The 19,557-nt window shown below is 55.4% G+C and overlaps 1 protein-coding gene across 4 annotated transcripts in view; it reads left to right on the plus strand.

The window, feature by feature from the left end:
* The window catches only part of ST8SIA5 (ST8 alpha-N-acetyl-neuraminide alpha-2,8-sialyltransferase 5), a 69,531-nt gene that overhangs the window by 41,220 nt on the left and 8,754 nt on the right, over nt 1–19,557 (plus strand). For 2 of the 4 annotated variants that reach the window (XM_051851247.2, XM_051851248.2), the window contains 5 exons: nt 495–587; nt 11,556–11,642; nt 14,780–14,924; nt 17,085–17,197; nt 19,408–19,500. In XM_051851247.2, coding sequence (XP_051707207.2) covers nt 495–587; nt 11,556–11,642; nt 14,780–14,924; nt 17,085–17,197; nt 19,408–19,500 — 531 coding nt within the window. The remainder of the gene's footprint in view (nt 1–494; nt 588–11,555; nt 11,643–14,779; nt 14,925–17,084; nt 17,198–19,407; nt 19,501–19,557) is intronic. The other 2 variants (XM_070050245.1, XM_051851249.2) reach the window with 1 other exon arrangement.

The following is a 19,557-nucleotide window of genomic DNA, read 5'->3' on the forward strand; positions in this document are numbered from 1 at the left end:
CCAGGGCGCTGATGGAAATGGAACTGCCCTGTGAGGTGGGAAAAGCCGTGGGAAGCTCAGCCGTGCTGTGGCTGCTGCTGGGGGTCCTTCTCCCAAGGGCAGGAGGACAGGAGAGGGCAGGCTGGCTGGAGCATGCAGACTCTGGTCTCCACACCCTCCCTGTCGCAGTGCAGAGCGTCCCCCTCTTGCCCACTCTGTCCCAGCTGGGAACTGGGAGCCAAACCTACTTGTGGATCACCCTGTCATGCAGATGGGTTCTTGTTCCTGTAAATGCATGCACCCCCAGGGCAGTGGGCGGCTCAGAGTCCCTGGTCACCCAGTCATCATCCACGGAGGGGGGCCCTGCAAGCTGCCTGGACCCCTCTACCAGCTCATCTGCTGGGCGGGGGCTGCTTTGCCTGGGAGAGATTCCCCACCCTCCGACCCAAGCATGAGGCAGGGTTGGGAGAGCATGGCTGGGGCTCCATGTAACCTCCCTTCCTGTTGCTTCACAGGTATTTTGAGTTTTACGAGGGGCCTTTTGAATATAACTCCACGAGATGCCTGGAGCTGAGGCACGAGATCCTGGAAGTGAAGGTGCTGTCCATGTGAGTGTGGCCGCGGTGGGGTGGGACGGGATGGACAGGACAGGGCAGGGCAGGAGGGGACAGGAAGTGTGGTACAGAACCAAGACCAGGCCTCCTTCCCCGGGCTACTGGCGTGTGGGAAGCTCTGCAGAGCTGTGCCTGCTTCATGACAGCCAAATTTGCAAGGTCACCTCTGGTGACCTGGTTGCCGACATCCCTGGCTCAGTTCCCGGCGTCCTTGGCCAGCATCACTGGATGCCTCTGGGGTGGAAATTAAGTGCCCAGGTGCCTCTTACTGAAATGCAGCCCGTGCCTGGCTCCACAGGGTAAGCGCCATCCTCCTGCTATCGACAATCTATGGTTTCATTAGAACTCTTGATTTTCTTTTTAAAGGTCTATTCATTTATTTATTTGAAAGGGAGTGCGACAAAGAGAGAGAGAGAGAGAGATCTTGCATCCACTGGTTCCCTTCCCAGATGGCTTCAACAACCAGCTTTGGGCCAGCTCGCAGCCAGGAGCCTGGAGCTCCTTCTACATCTCCCTCATGGGTGGCAGTGGCCCAAGCACTTGGACCATCCTCCGCTGCCTTCCCAGACCCGTCAGCCGGGAGCTGGATCGGAAGCAGAGCAGCCGGAACTCAAACTGGTGCTCTGATGTGGGATGCCCACACTGCAGGAGGCACATAACCCACTGTCCCACAACTGTGGCCTCAAAAAACTTCTGACTGTGAAACTATTGACACGATGCAGGATCCAACACAGGAGGGTGTGGTGAAGAGCCCCACTCACAGCCGTGGGGTTTTCCTTCTCCCAGGCGACCGAGGTGTCTGTGTGCCTCCTTCCAGAGAGTGTGCGTGTGTGCACAGAGGTGCTTGATGTGGTTTTTACACAAATGGTTAAAAGAACTGCGTTGCTGCCCACCTCTCAACAGGGCGTCACCTGCAGCTCTCCCACAGCCTGGGGAGGAAATGTTGGACGCGTCCCTTCCCTGTAGAATCTCTGTGAACTTGTCAAACCCGTTTGGAGGAATTCACACTGCAGTAATAATGACAGAATCTGTGTGTTATAGAAACGGTTCTATGTGGGTGTGGGGAAATGGCAGCTTATTCAGAGGCAGGCAACACTGGGTGCTTGTACAATAATACTTCCAGAAAGTTCATGGAAGTCAAATTAGTTTATTCTGGTGCCTGACATTTTAAATTCACATATAGGTTTTTTTAATAATATATGTTTTCCATGAACTTTCAAAAAATCTATTTATTTGAGAGGGAGGGAGGGAGAGAGGGAGGAAGGGAGGGAGGGAGAGAGAGAGAGAGAGAGACTAATAGAGCAAGCTTCACCAACAGGTTCACTCCACGATTGCCTGCAGCCACCCAGGCTGGATCAGGGTCAAAGCTGGGGGCGAGGACTGAACACCAGGTCTCGCACGTGGGTGACGTTAACTCAGTTCCTTGAGCCATCATTGCTGTCCCCCCGGGTCTGCTTTGGCAGGAAGCTGCGGTCAGGAACCGGAGCTGGGAATCACACCCAGATACTCTGAGTTGGGATGCGGGCATCTTAACTGCTAGGCTAACTGCCCAGTCTCTTCTGTGAACGCTTAGAAGACCGTTTGTATGGACTCATGGGCCCCTGGACATGAACTCGGGGACCTCTGACCCCAGCCGGCGGACACGGGCCATTTGATGTGATCCCAGGTGGTGTGTGACACGGGAAGGGTGTGGGCAGTCCCAGGGTCCAAAGCTGACTCTGGGCCTTTCCAGCTCTCAATCTTTATACAAATTACGTAACTTCTCTGAGTCTTTCCTTACCTACAAAAATGGGGGTGTTACTAAGCACCCTTGCAGGGCTGTTGTGTGGATTAGCTGATATAACAAGTAGCCCAGCTGTCTGTATAGTAGCACACACTGTAGGTGCTCCGTGAATATTCATGCCTCTCTCTCTCTCTCTCTCTCTCTGTCACCTCTTTCTTTCCTTTTTGGAAGAGCAGCAGCAGCAGCTTTTCTGGGCTGTCACACACAGCCTCCATCAGCTGCGTTGGGAAGCCCCAAGGGTGAGACCAAACGCCCAGCTGCGATGGGCTGCGTGGGTGATGGCCCCCGCACTGCATGGTGGTCTGTGTGCTCTGTCCAGAGATGAATGCAAGAGGCAGTCCCCTCCCATCAGTTCCAAGAGCCCTGGGCTCAGCACACACATTGTGGCCCCTCTCCGTGGTACCCGCAGCCCAGCACGGGAAACTTGACCTTGGCTGGGCTGGAGGGTTTGTCAGGCAAGATGTCCCTGAGGAGAGGGTGCTGGATCTCCCATCTGAAGGGCCATGGAGGATTCCAGATGGAAGGAAGAGTATGTACAATGGCCCAATGCCAGCAGCGAGCCTGGGGACACAGTGACACAGCTAGGGGGGCTGGCAGGGCAGATGGGGAGCCTTATAGTGCAGACCCAGGTCTGGATTTTGTCTTTCCCTGGGGGCCATGGGTATCCAGGGGAGGGTTTCAAGAAATTATTTTTTACCTTTTTTTTTTTTTTTTTTGAGTGGCAGAGAGAGAGAGAGAGAGAGTGAGTTTCCATTTGCTGGTTCACTCCCCCAAATGCCTGTAATGGCCAGGGCTGAGCCAGGCTGAAGTCTGGAACTCAACCTGGGTCTCCCGTGGGGGTGTCAGGGACCCAAGTCCGTGAGCCGTCACCAGCTGCTTCCCAGGGTGTGCGTTAGCAGGAAGCTGGAGTTAGACGTGGAGCTGAGCCCAGGCACTGCCACAGGAGATGTAGGTGTCCCCAGCGACAAGGTCAACTGCTTCACCAAACGCTGCCCCAGGGGAGGGCTGGAAGCAGGCAAGGGGGTGGGGACTGATTGGGGTTTGAAACCCTGCACTGGGCAGGTGCAGTGGCAGAGGCGGCTGCCCAGACGTCACGTCAGGCAGGAGCCACCGTCGTGAGCTCACGAGAGAGCCTGGGTCTCTTCTCCGAGCTCAGCCATCTTGGTAGAGACACCTTGGCGTCTTTACTGTGGAAGCCAGAGCACAGCCATTGAGGACGCAGCTCAGCGTCCTTGTGGTTACCCTGCGGGCTGGCTGGGAAGATCTGAGGACCGCATGCACCAGCTGTGCTTCTGTGTGTGGGACTTCCCAGCCCTTGGCCCGCGCGTTTCCTGTGTGCTGGGCTTGTGCCTGCACCAGTTTGCCAGGGCTGCTGGCACAAAGGACCACAGACAGCGGCTGAAACAGCAGGACCCCCTCCGTCTTCGCCTCATCCTGGAGGCTGGGTATTGGGAGAGCGGATTCTCCTGTCTTCCTGGCGTGGAGGTGGCCTTCTTGTCACTGGGTCCCTGCCACCTGTGTCCTGTCTGTGTTGGAAGCTCCTCTTCCTAGAAGGAAGCATGGTTGGGGACCACGCTCCTGGCCTCATTTTAACCTTTCTTTCCTCTTTGAGGGCCTTTTCTCCAAACACAGCCCCATTCCGAGGTGCTGGGGCTTGAGACAGCAACACGGGCATTTGAGGGGACGCAGTTCAGGCCACTGCAGTGCCCTCTGCAGCTTCCGTCCGGGGCCAGGTTAGGAATGGCCCACCCAGGTCCTAGAGCGCAAACAGTGTAGGTGGTGGTAGACCCTAGTGTGGCGACCGCCTTGTCCCTCTTCACGGCCCACGGGTGGTGCGGTGTGGCCTTAGTTCTCACCTCTGCAGCACTCGGCTGGTGCCCCCCAGCCTAGCTGGGTCCTGCACGGCCTGTCTTCCACGGCAGGTGCTCGCCGTGTGGTCCCTAAGCTCCTGGAAATCTGAGGGAGAGGAGAGAGGAGAGGCCAGGGCTGTTCATGGTGCATGGTGGTGCATGGCGGTGCGTGGTGGTGGTGGGGTGAGCCTGGGAGGTAGTCGGGAGCAGCGAGCCCAGCACCTCCTTGCTAGAGTCCCCAGGCTGAGGTCAGTGGGTCCCCCACATCTACGATCAAACAGCCCCAGAGGCCAGCCTCTGATATGAGTGCCTGTGACAGCATCCGGCCACCCGCGGGCTCCTGGTTCTCCAGCCCAGCACCCTGAGCAGGACTCACGGTGGGACCAGCCCTGAGTCGCCGGGAAGGGTTCAGTTCCTGCCTGTGGCTGGAAGTGGATGGATAGGCAGACGCGCTGGCGTCCCCTCAGGCGCACAGGATGCCAGCTGGTGTCCCGTCCTGGGAGGCGTGTGATTCATCGGGGAGTGATTTGGATCCAAGGAGGCTGAAATCAGTGCTCACAGGCAGTGAGCCGGAAAATTCCCACATGGAAGGTGCCTCGCTCGCCGGCAGCTCTGATGCGGCAGGAATCGCTGTCTGAGGACTCGTTATGAGAAGGCATCGTCGCTAGTTCTTGTGAAAATTATATACTCGATTCTAGTCATTCTAGACCTCTTGGTGTTTAAATGAAAACCCACGGTTGCTGTCTAGATGGGGCCTTTGTCTGGTAACTCCCAGGACTGGCCTCCGCTGCCACCCCGCCCCCCCTTTCTGGGGCTGGGCACTTTATACCAAGCCTGGTGCTGAGGCCAAGAGAGAAGCTGGGAACCCAGCCTGCTGGGCAGGCACGCGCTGGGGCTGGGGGGGTGGGGGGAGGGGACTCTGCCCTGTGACACTGAGCTACACTCCTCTGCCCGGCAGGGGGCTCTGAGGGCAGGGCCCAGGCTCAGGCATCTCTGGGTCTGCCCCACATGTGGGCTCAGGAGCTGTTAGGAAGTGAACGAGTGGACACAGGAAGTGGGTGAGACCTAGCTGCCAACAGAGGAGCCAATGGAAGGAGAGGGGGAGAAAGAAGGGTAAGGAGGCGGCAATCATTCTTCTCTCATTCTCTCGTGTTTTTTTTTTTTTTTTTTTTTTTAAGATATATTTATTTATTTGAAAATCAGAGTTACACAGAGAGAGGAGAGGCAGAGAGAGAGATCTTCCATCCAATGGTTCACTTCCCAATTGGCTGCAATGGCTGGAGCTGGGCTGATCCAAAGCCAGGAGCCAGGAGCTTCTTCCGGGTCTACCACATGCGTGCAGGGGTCCAAGGACTTGGGCCATCTTCTACTGCTTTCCCAGGCCATAGCAGAGAGCTGGATCGGAAGTGGAGCAGCCGGGTGTTGAACTGGTGCCCATGTGGGATGCCGGCGCTTCCTGCCAGGGCCTTAACCCACTGCGCCACAGCGCCGGCCCCTCTGCTCTCATTCTGCTCTTGCATGTGAGAAATCCAGGCAATCACAGAAGCTTCCAAGGGAAGCCCCAGCCCCTGCCCCGCGCCTTCTCCCGCAGCCTGGCCCCTTGCCATGCTCTGCTCTGATGGCCTTTCAGGAAATCATGCAGGCAGCGGTTTCTAGTCTTACTCCTTTTCCCAGGCCCTGTCTTGGTGGGTGTGGATTCCGCTCCCTTGCGTCCCCCCTCCCCAAGTTTCCTCAGTTCAAGGGCATTGCTATGTTTAGTCCTTCTATCTATAGATCGTCTAAATCATCTATTTCTTCTATGAAACCAAATCTAGACAGCGTCTCTCGATCCCGCGCCGGGAGATGAGGCTGCTTAACACTGCCTCTGCCTTGCAGCTCTCCCCACCTGTGTTCGGCATTCGTCATCCCGAGTTTGCTTTCTAAATGTCAAGGCTGATAACGCTGACGTTCTGTTTGCAACCACAACAAGCCTTTTGGGGGGCATGCTCCGGGGGTTGACGATGAGAGTTGAACATTGGCAAACAGTGTTTCCCGTAATTGGTGCAGTGCAGTTATTGTCCGCTCAGGGCCGGGGAGGCACCATGAGTCCATGTTCTGTGGTACGTGTTTTCTCTCCCTTTGTCTGGGGCATCTAGCCATCTTCCCCTGCTTGTACCCTGGGTCTCTCTTATGCCACATTTCTGCTACACACACACACACACACACACACACACACGTGCGCACACACACACACACACACATGCACATGCCTCTCTGTCCATCAGTCTTTTTCTCTAAGGTCTCCTTCCATCCTCTTGTTCCAGCTTGGCCACACTGCTCTTAGTGGGTCACATGGCTCTCATTCCTGAGGCTTCCCTTCTCTGCCTTCACAGGTTGAATTCACCTTTAGGGGACCCATAACTTTCCTTATTTACTCCGTCAGTTTACTTCCACCCATCCTAAAGAAAATTCCCAAGAAGCAATGGGATTGAGAGGTAAGATTTTTGAGTCATTCCATGTCTAAGTAAATTAAAACTTTCCTCTGTGCTTGATGATTGGTTTGGTGGGTTGTTAGATTGCTGGCTTGGTGGGTTGTTGGATGGGCTGGCTAGATGGTAGTTGGATCAATGGTTTATTTATTGGTTTAGTAGGTTCATATATTAGCTGAAAGTCATCTTCCCTTGTGGTGTTGAAGAACTTCTCCACCATCTTCTGGGATCCAGGGGGAACGGTCGTTCTTTCTGAAATGATTCGCCCCGCCCCTGCCCCTGGCAGTTCCAAATGTCCCCGTGGTGTGGCTTAGTGCCCAGTGGGCTCTGCATCTGCAGCATATAACCAAACTCTTGGACACTTTCTCAATCCTCTGTCTTCCTCTCCCTCTTTCTCTGCTTCTTCTTCCTGGTGCCCTTAGGAGTTGTGTACTGGATCTTCCGGATTGTTCTGCTTGCACTTCTACCCCTCAACCTCGTCTTTGCTCTGGCGTGTCCATTCGTGCATCCCCATTCCCTGCCCAGGGGCTCTTTCTTTGTTCTCAGAACAGCCTATTCTCATGTCTAAGGTTGCATTCGCACCTTCAGTGTCTCTGGGGATACCAACTAGAATATTTTAAGTTCTATTTTGTTCTTCCAAGTTTTCTGTCTGCTCAGTTTGCCTGATGATTTATCTTGTTCTGGCTCCTCCAGGTTGACCAGGTGACCCTTGGTTATCTATTTGTAATGAGAAGTTAACAGCTGATAGGAGCTGTGTATCTAAAGGTTTTAAGATGATGCTGGTTCTTTTGCTGCTAGAGTGCCCAGATCTTCGACCTGGGAGTGACACCTTTTTTTTTTTTTTTTTTTTAAGAGAAGAACTGGCACTCTCCTTCCACCCCTCGTCTCCCTCTGCTGGATGTTAAATATTTGGCTGCCCCAGGGGGCGGGATTGACTGCAGGTCCTCTGGGCTGTGCCACCCTGTCCTTTGGTCACCGCCGCTCCCCTTGTTGCAGTCTCTCTTCCACTGAAGGACCCCTTCTTGCCCTTCCACTGGGCGGTGTAGGCCTTTGTTATTCCTCTAGTGTCCGGGGGATGGAGAGCGGTGCCTGGGGTCAGCGCTTCGTCTTTACAGGATCCTTGCCTTCGTGCAGTGATTTATGGAGCCTAGCCACGCGTGCCATTCCCAGTGAATCCCGCCCACCTCTGCACCCACCACAGCAGCTGTCGTAGCAGTCGTACAGGTGAAGCAGCGGGTCCCCGAGAGAGAGCATGGCTTGCCCAAGTTCTCCTTACACATTGACAATGGAGCCAGGGGTCCAAGCTGGGTGTCTGGACTCCGGCCTTGGTCCAGGGTGTGACACGGCATCGGAGGCACCGGGAATAAGGCCTAGATGCTGGTAACAGTTGAGCCTGGGACCCTGGCCTGCCCTGTTGCCAGGGCTATGCTTCCATGATTTTTGAGGCAGTGGCCTATGAGTTGCAAGGATCAGTCAAGGGGAGAGGGAGAGTGGGTGACATTGCATTTCTCTTGCTGAATAAAACCTTAAAAACTTACCATGTCGTCTGGTCTGTTTGAGCCAGTATTCAGAATTCGTGGCAAGAACCCACACAGCTTACTAATATTAATATTCAGAAATATTAACAAACAGGTTTCAGAGTAACAGAGAGAGAGGGAGAGGCTGAGCTCTTCCATCTGCTGGTTCACTTCTCAAATGGCCACAACCGCCAGGGCTGGCCCAGGCCAAATCCAGGAGCCTGGAGCTCCATCTGGGTCTCCCACCGGGTGGCACTTCTGCTTCTTTCCCAGTTGCATTAGCAGGGAGCTGGATTGAGACTCAAACCAGGCATTGCAGGTGGCAGCTTAACCCGCTGCAGCACAATGCTGGTCCCTTTATTGTGTCATCTTATTCAATACTTTTAACACATCTGCAAGTGCAAGAGACTATGCCCATTTCATAGCTGAGAAAATTGAGGCCTGGAGAGGTTCATTCAGCTGCCTGAGATCCCATATGTAGGAGGTACAGCAGGTGGAGCTTGGCCAGACTGGAGCCAAGAGCCAGGAACTCCATCTGGCTCTCCCACATGAGAGCCATCACCTGCTGCCTTCCCAGGGTGTGCATCTGTTATGCCCAGTTCGATTGTTCCCAGAGACCACCAAGGAGCCGATATCGCTGTAAAACACATGAGAGTTTTATTACAGGTCCGGGCCTGGGCTCTCAATGCAGCGGATTTGAATTGAGAGCCCCAACTCTTCAGTTAACAGGGTTTTTATAGGGTTTTTAGAGACATTCTATACATTATAGTACCATTTAGCAAATCATCTCATCATGCGGGAAATTTAAAGGACATCTCTTAGAATTGATTAGCGCATCCAGTGGCGGGAATGGACCTAGTAAAGATGGTTGGATGGCTTTGGGGTTGATGCCTTTTATATTGATTGGCTAAAGTTTATATTGATTGGCTAAAGTATAGGGTCCGAGCTGCTGGGGTGTACGTGCCAAACCTCAGGGTCTCTGGATGTTATCAGTCACCTTAACTGCCCCGAAAAGACAGCTGGAACTTTAGGTATTTCCCTGCTATCTGCTGATTGGTTGTTGCTAGGAGAGTTTATTGCAAGGGGAATTCATTTATTTATTTTTAGGAGCTTCTGGGGTTCAGGGCCTGGTCAGGCCCGAGTGACAAGATGGAGGCCTATTTTAAAACAGTTGCACCTTGCTCCAGGCTCAGGTCTCTCACATCAGCGTGAAGCTGTATTGGAAGTAGAGTGGCTGGGGTTTAAGTCAGGCACTCTGATAGGGGATGTCCCAAGCTGTGACTCACAGTGTTTCGATGGCCCAGGACCTGGGTTTCCTTGTCACCCTGGAGGGTTGGGTGCAGCCAACAGACCTTAGTGCCTGTAGGAGCTTAGCGCCACTGGCTCATGTGCTGGTCGCTGGCTTCTGGAAGCAGCAGCCTGCTGGGCTCCTTAGGACATCAACCAGAGAAGCAGCGTGTGTGGCCGAGAACCTCAGCCACAGAGCTCGGGGGATGAGCGAGCCTCGCCCAGTGGTGATGCGGGCGCCCTCCTTCTGCAGGTGCCCTCCCAAGCGCACAGCTTCTTGGTGTCCAGCTGGAGCTCCCCAGCAGGAGCCTGGTGGCACGGTGCATCGTCAGCCTTCCGGAACAAGCAGGCATGCTGGCTTTGCCTGGGGGGTGTGGGGAGCCTCCATCTTTGGATCTCATGACTTCCTGCAGGCCAGGGTCTTTCCTGGGACTCCCAGAGGCTGAGGTCCCAGAGAATTCTGCAGAACACCCTACAACCCTACAACCATGCTGAAATGACAGGTGCAAGGTGTGCCATCCCCCCCCCCCCCCCAGGAACGATTTCTTACTTGAAAGGCAGAAGAGATAAGGACAGGGGATGGTGACGCAGCCGCTGGAGTGCACACATGGGAGGGAGGGCTTGGGACTACAGTCTGAAAAAGAGGGAAGCCCCTGGGAAGGCAGGTGAGTGCCTGTCCTAACTATCCAAGTTCAATGCACTGACCGCCCGCCAGCCAGCGACTGTTCATGGGAATTTGTGTTGGTCCATTCATGTACTGAGTGTCTCTGTTTTTGTGGGCACTGTCCTAGAAGCAGGGGAGACAGCATTAAAACATCGTAAGTGTGCATCATGATGAATATGCAAATATAGATAGGTCATTTGCAAACTAGCTCCCTGTCCTGTGTGATGTAGGCAGCCCCGTCCCTGAGAGCATGGTGGACTGTGCCCGCGCTGAGCCGTGCAGACAGCCTGCAGCCTGGCCGCGGGTGTTCAGAGAACAGCGCATGTCTCAAGTTCCTCGTGTGTGATTTTTCCATCATTTGGAAACTGTGATCTGCCCTTGAGGAGGGAGAAAGCCGTGGTTATGAGTCCTACTGTGTGCTGCGCACAGTAGGGTGTTTGGCAGGCTAGGGAAGCAGGCGTCTTCCCTCTATAGACAGTTATTCCTGAGAACTGTGTGGAAGAATGTTCTGAGATGTGTCAGGTTTGTTTCATGGTAAGATATGGAGAGGTGGAAATGGCTGTTACACAGGAAGTAGTCTTTATGCTCCCGGATCCCTGGAGGCAGGAGGCATGACACACAGGCCCACATGGGCAGGCACCAGGCAGGAGGCAGGAGGCAGGGGCTTGCTGTGGACTTGGTGGGAAGGACTAGGCAAGGGCTGGTAGTCACCTGTCGGCGCTGGGGTGTAGGAACTGCCTCTGGTTGTCTGATATGCAGCCCTGCGGTGACCCAGGCAGGGGGACAGCGGCTCCCAGATCTCCCAGGTAGAAGGCGTGGTTGAGGGCATGGGCGTGGGTGGGCCCGTTGCCTGTGAAAGGTTTGCTGAAAGGGGGTTCGATTGCCATTTCCAGGAATTAGCAGGGAGCGGGTGCCAGAGCATCAGGAAACAGAAATGAGAAAACTCAATGAATGCAAAGGCCCAGACCACGGTTTGGCCTGTGGGGGAGCAGGAGGGAGTGATGACACTTTGGGGCCCACATTGGGGCGCAGCAAGTTTACTCACCACCCTCGACACCTGTATCAGAGTGTTGGTTCGAGGCCCAGCAGCTCTGCTTCTGATCCTGCTCCCTGCTGATGCACCTGGGAAAACAGCAGCAGATGATCCGAGCACGTGGGGGCCTTGCCAGCCACACAGGACACCTGGATGGAATTCCAGGCTCCTGGCTTTGGCCTGGACCAACCTTGTCCATTTAGGGAATGGACAAAAAGGTGCAAGATTTCTATCTCTCTCTCTCTCTCCCCCCCTCTCTCTCTGCCTTTCAAATACATAAATAAACCTTTGGAGAAAAGAAGGAAGGAAACGCCGATGCGTGGTGCAGCCCCTGTCACGTCTCCATCTCCTCTCCCGCAGGGTGAAGCAGTCGGAGCTGTTCGACAGGTGGAAGAGCCTCCAGATGTGCAAGTGGGCCATGAACATCTCGGAAGCCAACCAGTTCAAGTACCTGCGACTCCTCTGTCCTCCCCTCCTCCTGTGCTCCTCCACCCACCACCTGCTCTGTCTCCGCTGTCCTGCGGGCGGGTGCAGCTGGGACTTTGCTGGGCTTAGGCATTTGGCCAGTGGGAGGTTCTGAGTCCACACGCAGCGGGGGTTGGGCTCTCGCCAGGGGCTTCCCCCATCACAGTCCTCCCTGAACCCTGGCACAGCCCTACCAGGTCGGTGTCGTCTCTGCCAGACGCCTCCCAGCCCTGTGCCGTGGCCTTGTCGTCCCCACCTCCTCTCTCCTGGGGCAGCTCCGCCACCTTCTCAGAGCGCTCAGCTCGGTTATATTTTTAATTGCCCTCTAATCAAAATGTACAGATGAGCTCCTGAGGGAGCTAAGCAGGTAGGAGATGTCCAGAAATTGTTTCCATTAGTGGTAGACCTCATCTCTAACATCCTGTGAGTGCAAAGCAATATTTTAGTGCAACTGGACTTTTTCTTTTATGAGATTTTAGGGTCCTAGCAGTTGTGTCTAAACTGAATTTCGGCAGCACAGGCAGAGTTTCAGGGTACCAAGGAGCTCTCAGAATGAAAGACTTCTCCGGGGAGGCTGGGAACCGTGGGCGTTCTCAAGCGTGTTGTCTTTAGAAGTCATTCGTTCTAGTTTGCTGCAATGCGGGGCTAGGTCTAGAGGCAGTAGTTTTAAGTGGCACCTGTTTAGAAATGTGAATGTTTAAAGTGGCAGCCAGGAGGGAACAGGTGCCACCGACATTTGTGAGACGTGGGAAGCCCAGTCTTGGGCCTGACACTCATTTGCAGGCTCAGCGACCATCACCTAGAACATGAACTTGAGCAAGGGACGGGGAGAGCAGGAAACGAGATCTGTGCGGCAGGTCTGCTCCTCAGCAGTGTTGCCGCGTGCTGAGTGGGAGAGATGGCCTGGGACGGTTGAGGCCTGCGCAGTGAGATGCATGAGGTGCCCTCCAGACCGAGAGTGGGGACAGAAGCCTCAGCTGGTGGGGTTACTCATCTAAGGAAATAATGAGACGACAGGAAGATGATAACCGAGACAGGTATATGATCCAGTGGCAGGGACCACACAGACACATCCAGGGCCTAGAGTGGTTTCCGATGTGGGAAGAGGAGGTAACCTCAGGCCTTGCCAGGCCCTACATGGAAAGAATGTTAAGGCCAGTGGGTTGCCTGCCTTTGCTCTCATTTCAAGCAAGTGGAACACTGATAAGATGCTTAGCTATGGTTGGCAGGACCCTGGTGCGGTTTGGGCATAGGCGTGGGGGTGGGGGTGGGAAGGCAGCAGGAGCTTTGCTGTTCCGGGGACAGAGTCCTGTGATGGAGGCCTCCCCTCACCCCACTGCCCTCGCCGAGGCACGCTGGCATTCTGGTGTGTAGGGCAGTCCATGAGGAGCTTGGTTAGTGTGAGTCAGTCTCCCTCCTCGGGGAGACTCTGCAGTGGGCCAGCAGGATCGAGTTTCTGGCGCAGCGAAGCTGCAAGGGCTGGGTGTGGGTTTGTGATGCTCCCCATGCCCCTGCCTTGCCGGGTGCCTGGCCTCTGCTCTGGAAAGCCTCAGTCACACTCTGAAACCCTACGCTCCCCAAGAAAGATCACTCGCTGCAGCTTGAAGCCAGCTGGGCTGCCCAGGGACCCCTGCGAGAGAGACAGTCAAAAAGAATCCTGTGTATAGCTTTCCTGGCTTTGGCAACCTAGAGGCCAGAGTCAAGAGGGTCGGAGGTGGAAGAGCCATTTTACAGATGAAGAAACTGAGGCCCAGACAGGGGAGACTTGGAGCTCCCCAGCTGGTGGTGACAGAGCAGAAACTAGAATCCAGGCTTGCTGACACCAGGCTGGTGACCCAAGCTTCCATGGCAGTCCTGGGGCGGCTTTCCCCATCTTTTGCTGGTGGCGGAGACTGGCCTCCAGGGCATGGGTGGTCCCTGCCTCCTGGGGCCCTGCACACTGAAGGTGAGCACGCCCTAGCCAGGGGTGGGAAGGTGGCTGGGCGCGCTCTGCCTGCTGCTGCTGTGTTGAGAGGCAGTGGATCCCCGTGGGCTTATAGTAAACTCGTGACGGGAGGGAGCAGTGATCTGTGGCCTTGGTTACATCCAGCACGGTCTGGGGCCAGGGTGCAGGGCTCTGGGTCCCCTGGGCAAGGGGAGCAGGATGAGAGAGGGGTCTGACCCCGTTCCAGAGGCTCCCTGGCGTGCCTGGGGGGATGAATGTGCTGCTGGGTGGGACGCCAGCTGCAGAGTAGAGCAAGACCGGGCTGCCCTGGCCAGGCGGGCTCCCAGCCTCCCTCCCCGGGGGGTTTTGTGGCTTCTTCAAAAGCCTGCATCTGAGCTTTAACCCTTCTGATGCTCACGTCTGAGTGGTTTTGTGATAAAAACCCACACCACAGGACTTTTTCTAAAAAAAAAAATAAATAAATAAGATAAAATAATAAACCCTTGGAAGCTTCTTCAGAAAGCCAAGTTCTACGTCGGACAGGAAGCCAGCCAGTGTCAGCCCACCACCCTGACTCTGTCCCCACTTCCCGAGATCAGTGGCTGAATGATTGGACGTGCACGTTTCTGTTGCCTGCATGTGTCCTGCTCTTGGGGCTCTTGTGTGTACCTTGTCTCGCCAAGGAAGAGCCTGGCCTCCCCAGGGCTGCCAGCTGGGGCCGGATCAATAGGGCAGCAGGAGCGTGTGTCTGGGAAGTAGTGGTGTCCTTGCAGATTTGAGGAAAGCTGGTGGGAGGCATGGCTAACACCACCATGCGCAGGCGCAAGTTGTTGCACACCTGTGAGACTGGCATTGCACAGGATTTTGTCCCTGCCATCAGGGGCTTTGATTGGAGCGTGAGAGGAGATGGGCAGACGATGGTGTGTATGGCTCCCAGTCTGGCTCCGGCCTTCAAGGCCAGTGCGGTCAGTGGGGTGGGGGCAGCTGGAGCCTCCTGGAGACAAACCTGGCTTGGGTCCTGGAAGGGTGGCAACAGCAGAAGCAAGAAGGCCCTGCCTTGGGACAGCAGAGGCAGAGATGCAGGGTGGGTGCGGGCATGGACTAAGTGGTGGGAGAGGCCCTAGCCCCAAGAGCCCTGTGCTTGTGAGACCTGGCCTAGTGTCATCATCTGTCCCGCCTGTCCCCTGCCCTGCAGGTCCACTCTGTCCAGGTGCTGCAATGCCCCTGCCTTCCTCTTCACCACTCAGAAGAACACGCCATTGGGGACGAAGCTCAAGTACGAGGTGGACACCAGCGGCATCTACCACATCAACCAGGAGATTTTCCGCATGTTCCCCAAGGTGCTGCCTGGGGCACCGGGGTCTGGGTGGGGTGAGGGAGCCCACCCAGCCGTGGCCCTCCACGGCCTTGCCCCTGCGTGACTCCTACTCGGCCCCTGCACATCGCATTCTGGTCATTTTCTTCCAAAGCCTCAGTGGCCTTGTCTGTAGCACTGGGGCTCGGATTGGGACAAGTTGGGCTGCTAGAATGTATAAAATATCAGGGACTTCAGATAGACATCTTGTGTCATTCCTTTCTCATTAAAGAAGTCTGGAGGGAGGCCGGTCAGGGCTAGCCTCCTGGTCCTGGAGGCCCACAGAGGAGATCCTGCCCACTTGAACCGTTCAGATCACCAAGGCTCAGGAGCCTGCGCTCAGTGGCCTCACTGCTGCTGCAGACTCTGGGGGAGGGGGCCGGTTGTGGAGGAGGTGTGGCCTCTGACGAGCAGGGAGGTCTGGGGTGTGTGCACGGCTGTGTCTGGGGGAGCTCCAGGCCCTGGGCAGGGCATGGTGGGCCCAGTTTGTAGAAATGCCAAGTGAGGGTGCTGCAGCTGTTTCTGGATGAAATCCAAGCGCCTAGGCTCCCCTGCTTCTAGAGGGAGTGGGGAGGACACCAGGCCCCACATCCACCTGCGTTCTGCCACGGCTGTTGGAGCGTAGCAGGTGTTCTGGGGCTCTGGGGAGGAGCTGCAGGTGAGAGGTGTCACCTGCATCACCGTGCTGGGGTGAGAGGTGTTCTCCCGCATCACCATGCTGGGGGCTCAGAGGCCTGGAACAGAAAGCCTGGTGACAACAGGTGAACTTGGCGCAACACAGCCTGGTTGCAAGCTGTGGACCACCGGGGGCCGACATTCTCTGGGAAGCACAGAGTGAATGGATTAGACCTTGCAAGTCCTGTCATCTCTGTCACAACCACTCTTGTCTGACCTAGCCCAAAGGCACCATAGGCACGGGTCAGCCAGCGAGGGGGGCTGTGTCCGGCCACACTTCATTCTCCCTAGCCCCTGACGTCTCAGGTTTATATAATTTTCACGTGTCACAAAACAGTCTTCCTTGGATTGTTTCCAACCATTTCAAAATCCAAAATCCATTCTTAGCCTGTGGGCCAGGCTGAAACAGGTGGCAGGCCAGATGTGGTGCTTGGGCCAGAGTTTGCCGGTCCCTGAATTAGATCATATCCCTAGCTTCCCCAAAGATAAGTCTATCTTTGGGTTGGTAAAAAATTCAGCTTCCCAGCCTTCTATTCCCCACCCTGGAGACTGATTCTGTGGTTCTGGGCTGAAGCCCAGAAATTTCTATAGCATCCTCAGATCCAACCAATTGCGGATTAAGAATGTTAAAAAAAAAAAAAAATCATGTCAGCATTGAACATGTGCAGGTTTTTTCCCCATGGTTATTCTCTAAGAGATACAGTCTAACAACTATTTCCATAGCATTTACATTGCGTGAGGTGTTATAAGCAACTTAGAGAAGATCTGAAGATTGGCTCATAGGGAGGATGTGCGTAGGTGCTAAGGAAATACTGCACCATGTTATATAAGGGACGCAGCACCTGCAGATTTTGGTACCCGTGGAAGGTGCTGGAACCAGTCTCCCTCGGATACCAAAGGAAGACTGTATCTTCAGAAAATGATCTGGTTCTTCTTGGTTTATTAAAGCTTGGGAAACTCCATACAGAACACAACAAGAATCTGCTCATTTTCCTAGTGATATTTTTATTTTTTTTCCCCTTTGCCTGGTAAAAGTCAGAAAAGTCAAACAGTGCCTTTTCCCCACTGGCTGTGAAATGCCTCCATGGCCCTGTCCTGGCCCTGCGCCTGGCCCTCCAAGGAAGCTGTGCCAGGAGTGACAGTCCCCAAGCCCTCTGTGCACCACCGCCCCCAGGCTGGGCCACCTGGAAGCCCGGGGTGCAGCCCAGGCCCCTGAAGGCTCTGCTGCCTGCGGGGGTGTGCAGGGAGGTAAGCTTCCCAGCAGGCTCCTGGGCATCCTTGAAGGCAGGAACCTCAGGGCCATATCGCAAGGTAACAAGTCTCTTGAACGCCCCTCCCATCTGTGAAGTGGAAAAAATGCAAGGCTGGGGGGCCCCGTGCTAGCAGAGGTGGGCGAGCCTGCAGAGGGGAGAGCCTCAGACAAGGGTGGGGCCCAGGAGGGCACTGACGCTGACGTGTGTGCCTCCCCCAGGACATGCCCTACAACCGGTCGCAGTTTAAGAAGTGCGCCGTGGTGGGCAACGGAGGCATCCTGAAGAACAGCCGCTGCGGGAGGGAGATCAACAGCGCCGACTTTGTCTTCCGGTAACGACTTTGTCTCTTTGTCTTCCTGTAAAGTCATCACCCTGTCACCCTGGAGCTGCGCCTGCCACCTCCACCCTGCGCCCCGCCCCCAGGTGCCACTCCCTCTCAGTGCCCAGTGCCCCCAGGCTGCCCTCAAGGGATTCATCCGACCTCCCCACTCCCACACTCCCTTCATGTCCCCGAACCTATACTTGGAGAGAGTTGTTGCACTCGGGCCTCAGTGTGTACATCTGAAAAATGGGAGTTGTGGAGAGCAAATGGCACAACAGACATGAAGACCCTGAGGACTTGAGGACTGGCAGGCAGTGGGAGGTACAGATCTGTCAGTGTGGGCCTCCGGGCACCTTTCCGGAAGCTCTGGGTAGAACCAGTGTAGCTTCATGACCAGCTCCGATACTGGCTGCCTCCTGGCTTCAATTAATCTGCGGACTGGGCCTTGTATTTCTTCCTGATGTAATTCCTCTCTCTTTTATCTTTGGGGATCCTCGCTTAGATCTTGAGATGGGTTGGAAATATGAGCTGGCAGCTCAGAGGCCTGGGTGGAGCCTGCAGGGGGACCCCATGGTTCGCGGGTACTGTCACTGGACTGCTCAGAGTCGGTGGCAGGGCCGGGTGTGTCCGGGAGGTTTGGTGTGAGTGGAGGTCCTGAAATAGACAGCCCCAGCACATTCGGGGGCCTGGGCCGTGCACTCCCAGCCCTCTGTCTGCAGTGGGGGGAAGCCACGGAGAGCCTGCCCACACTCGCAGAGTATCACCGGCTGTGGGTGGTGTGTGTGACGGACACTGCTCTCTCTGCCCGGAGCCGGCCCGCACACTCCCTGACCCAGGGTTAAGGTTCCTCCACTCGCCGCCCCGGAAGGCAGGGAAGTGCCACTCTGAAAGGGTCTTTCCGGTGCAGCCCCGGTCACCATACGCTGGGCATCACCATCGCCAAGGCACCTGACCCCAAGAAAGTCATCTGGCCCCTCTGTCCCACTTGTTCCACCAGGTTCCTCCCAGGAATCACCGCCTTCTTCCCCGGTGCCCCCATTCCAGACCCCCAGGGAACACGGTGCACGCGCAGGGACCACCTGGGGACACACAGGAGCTTCTGTTTGTAGCCACTGCTGTCCTAACTGCAGGTCGTAATCACTCAGAAGATGAGCTTGGAACGTGAACGAGTGCATGAGCAGATGGGCTCTGTGCTCCCCAGAGCTGAGAGCCGGGGCCGGGGGAGGCTCTGAAGCCAGGCAGCCTGCGGTGGGATTGGGATGGGTGTTTCTTTGGGGGAGCGGCCTGCGCACTCTGCCTCAACTTCCTGAAATGTCAGCTGAGGGTGATAGGACCTGCCCCTTGGAGTTAGTGTGGGGATGAAAGGGGCTAACATATAAAGTCTTCAGACAATGCAGGCATATAATAAGTGTTGTTACAGTAAAAAATGATGTCTTTTTAAAAATAGATTTATTTACTTTGAAAATCAAAGTTGCAGAGAGGGAAGGAAGCGAGAGAGAGAGAAAGAGAGCGCGAGCGAGCTTTCAGCCATTGTTTCACTCCCCAGATGGTTGCAATGGCTGCAGCTGGGCTGGTCTGAAGCCAGGAGCCAGGAGCCTCTTTCAGGTCTCCCACGTGGGTGCAGGGGCCCAAGCACCTGGGCCATCCTCCACTGCTTTCCCAAGCACATTAGCAGGGAGCTGCATCGGAATTGGAGCCGCCGGTACATGAACCAGTGCCCATATAGGATGCTGGCATTGCAGCTCCGAACTGTGGTCTTTGAATGTTCCTTGCATTTCAGAGATGAAAAATAATTTTTTTTGCTAGGATCATATGGCGAGAATTGGGGGTGCAGTTCTGGGCATTGGTCCTTCCTGCTATACCACATCATCTCTCTCTGGCTTAGATCCCCTAACAGTGAGCTTTCTTTTGTCCCACTGCCTGAGGTGTCTTATGGCCCAGAGTTGTTTGCATTTCACTGTCATGGTCATCACAGCAGTGCAGCAGGAGCCTTGCTGAGCTATGCTGTGTGTCTCCCCCAGGGTCCCAGGCTTGTCCATTGTATTGAGGGGCAGGCCCGATGCCTGGCATGGAGCAGAGGACCACCGTCTGATCCCCCACCTGGCTGCCTCTGGGTCCCTCTGCCCATGTGACCACCGTCCCAGCTTGGTCTTCATGCCCTGTCAGCTCCACCCGCAGAAGGACTGACCCCTGCCCTGGGTGCCTTGTCTCTTCTGCAGGTGCAACCTGCCCCCCATCTCGGAGAAGTACACCATGGATGTGGGGGTGAAGACGGACGTGGTCACCGTGAACCCCAGTATCATCACAGAGAGGTCAGTGGCCTTCCTGGAGCTGTGGCTCCCGGGCACTGGAAACAGAGTCCAGGTGCT

The sequence above is a fragment of the Oryctolagus cuniculus genome, chromosome 10 (assembly GCF_964237555.1).
Source record: "Oryctolagus cuniculus chromosome 10, mOryCun1.1, whole genome shotgun sequence".
Taxonomy (NCBI): Eukaryota; Metazoa; Chordata; class Mammalia; order Lagomorpha; family Leporidae; genus Oryctolagus; species Oryctolagus cuniculus.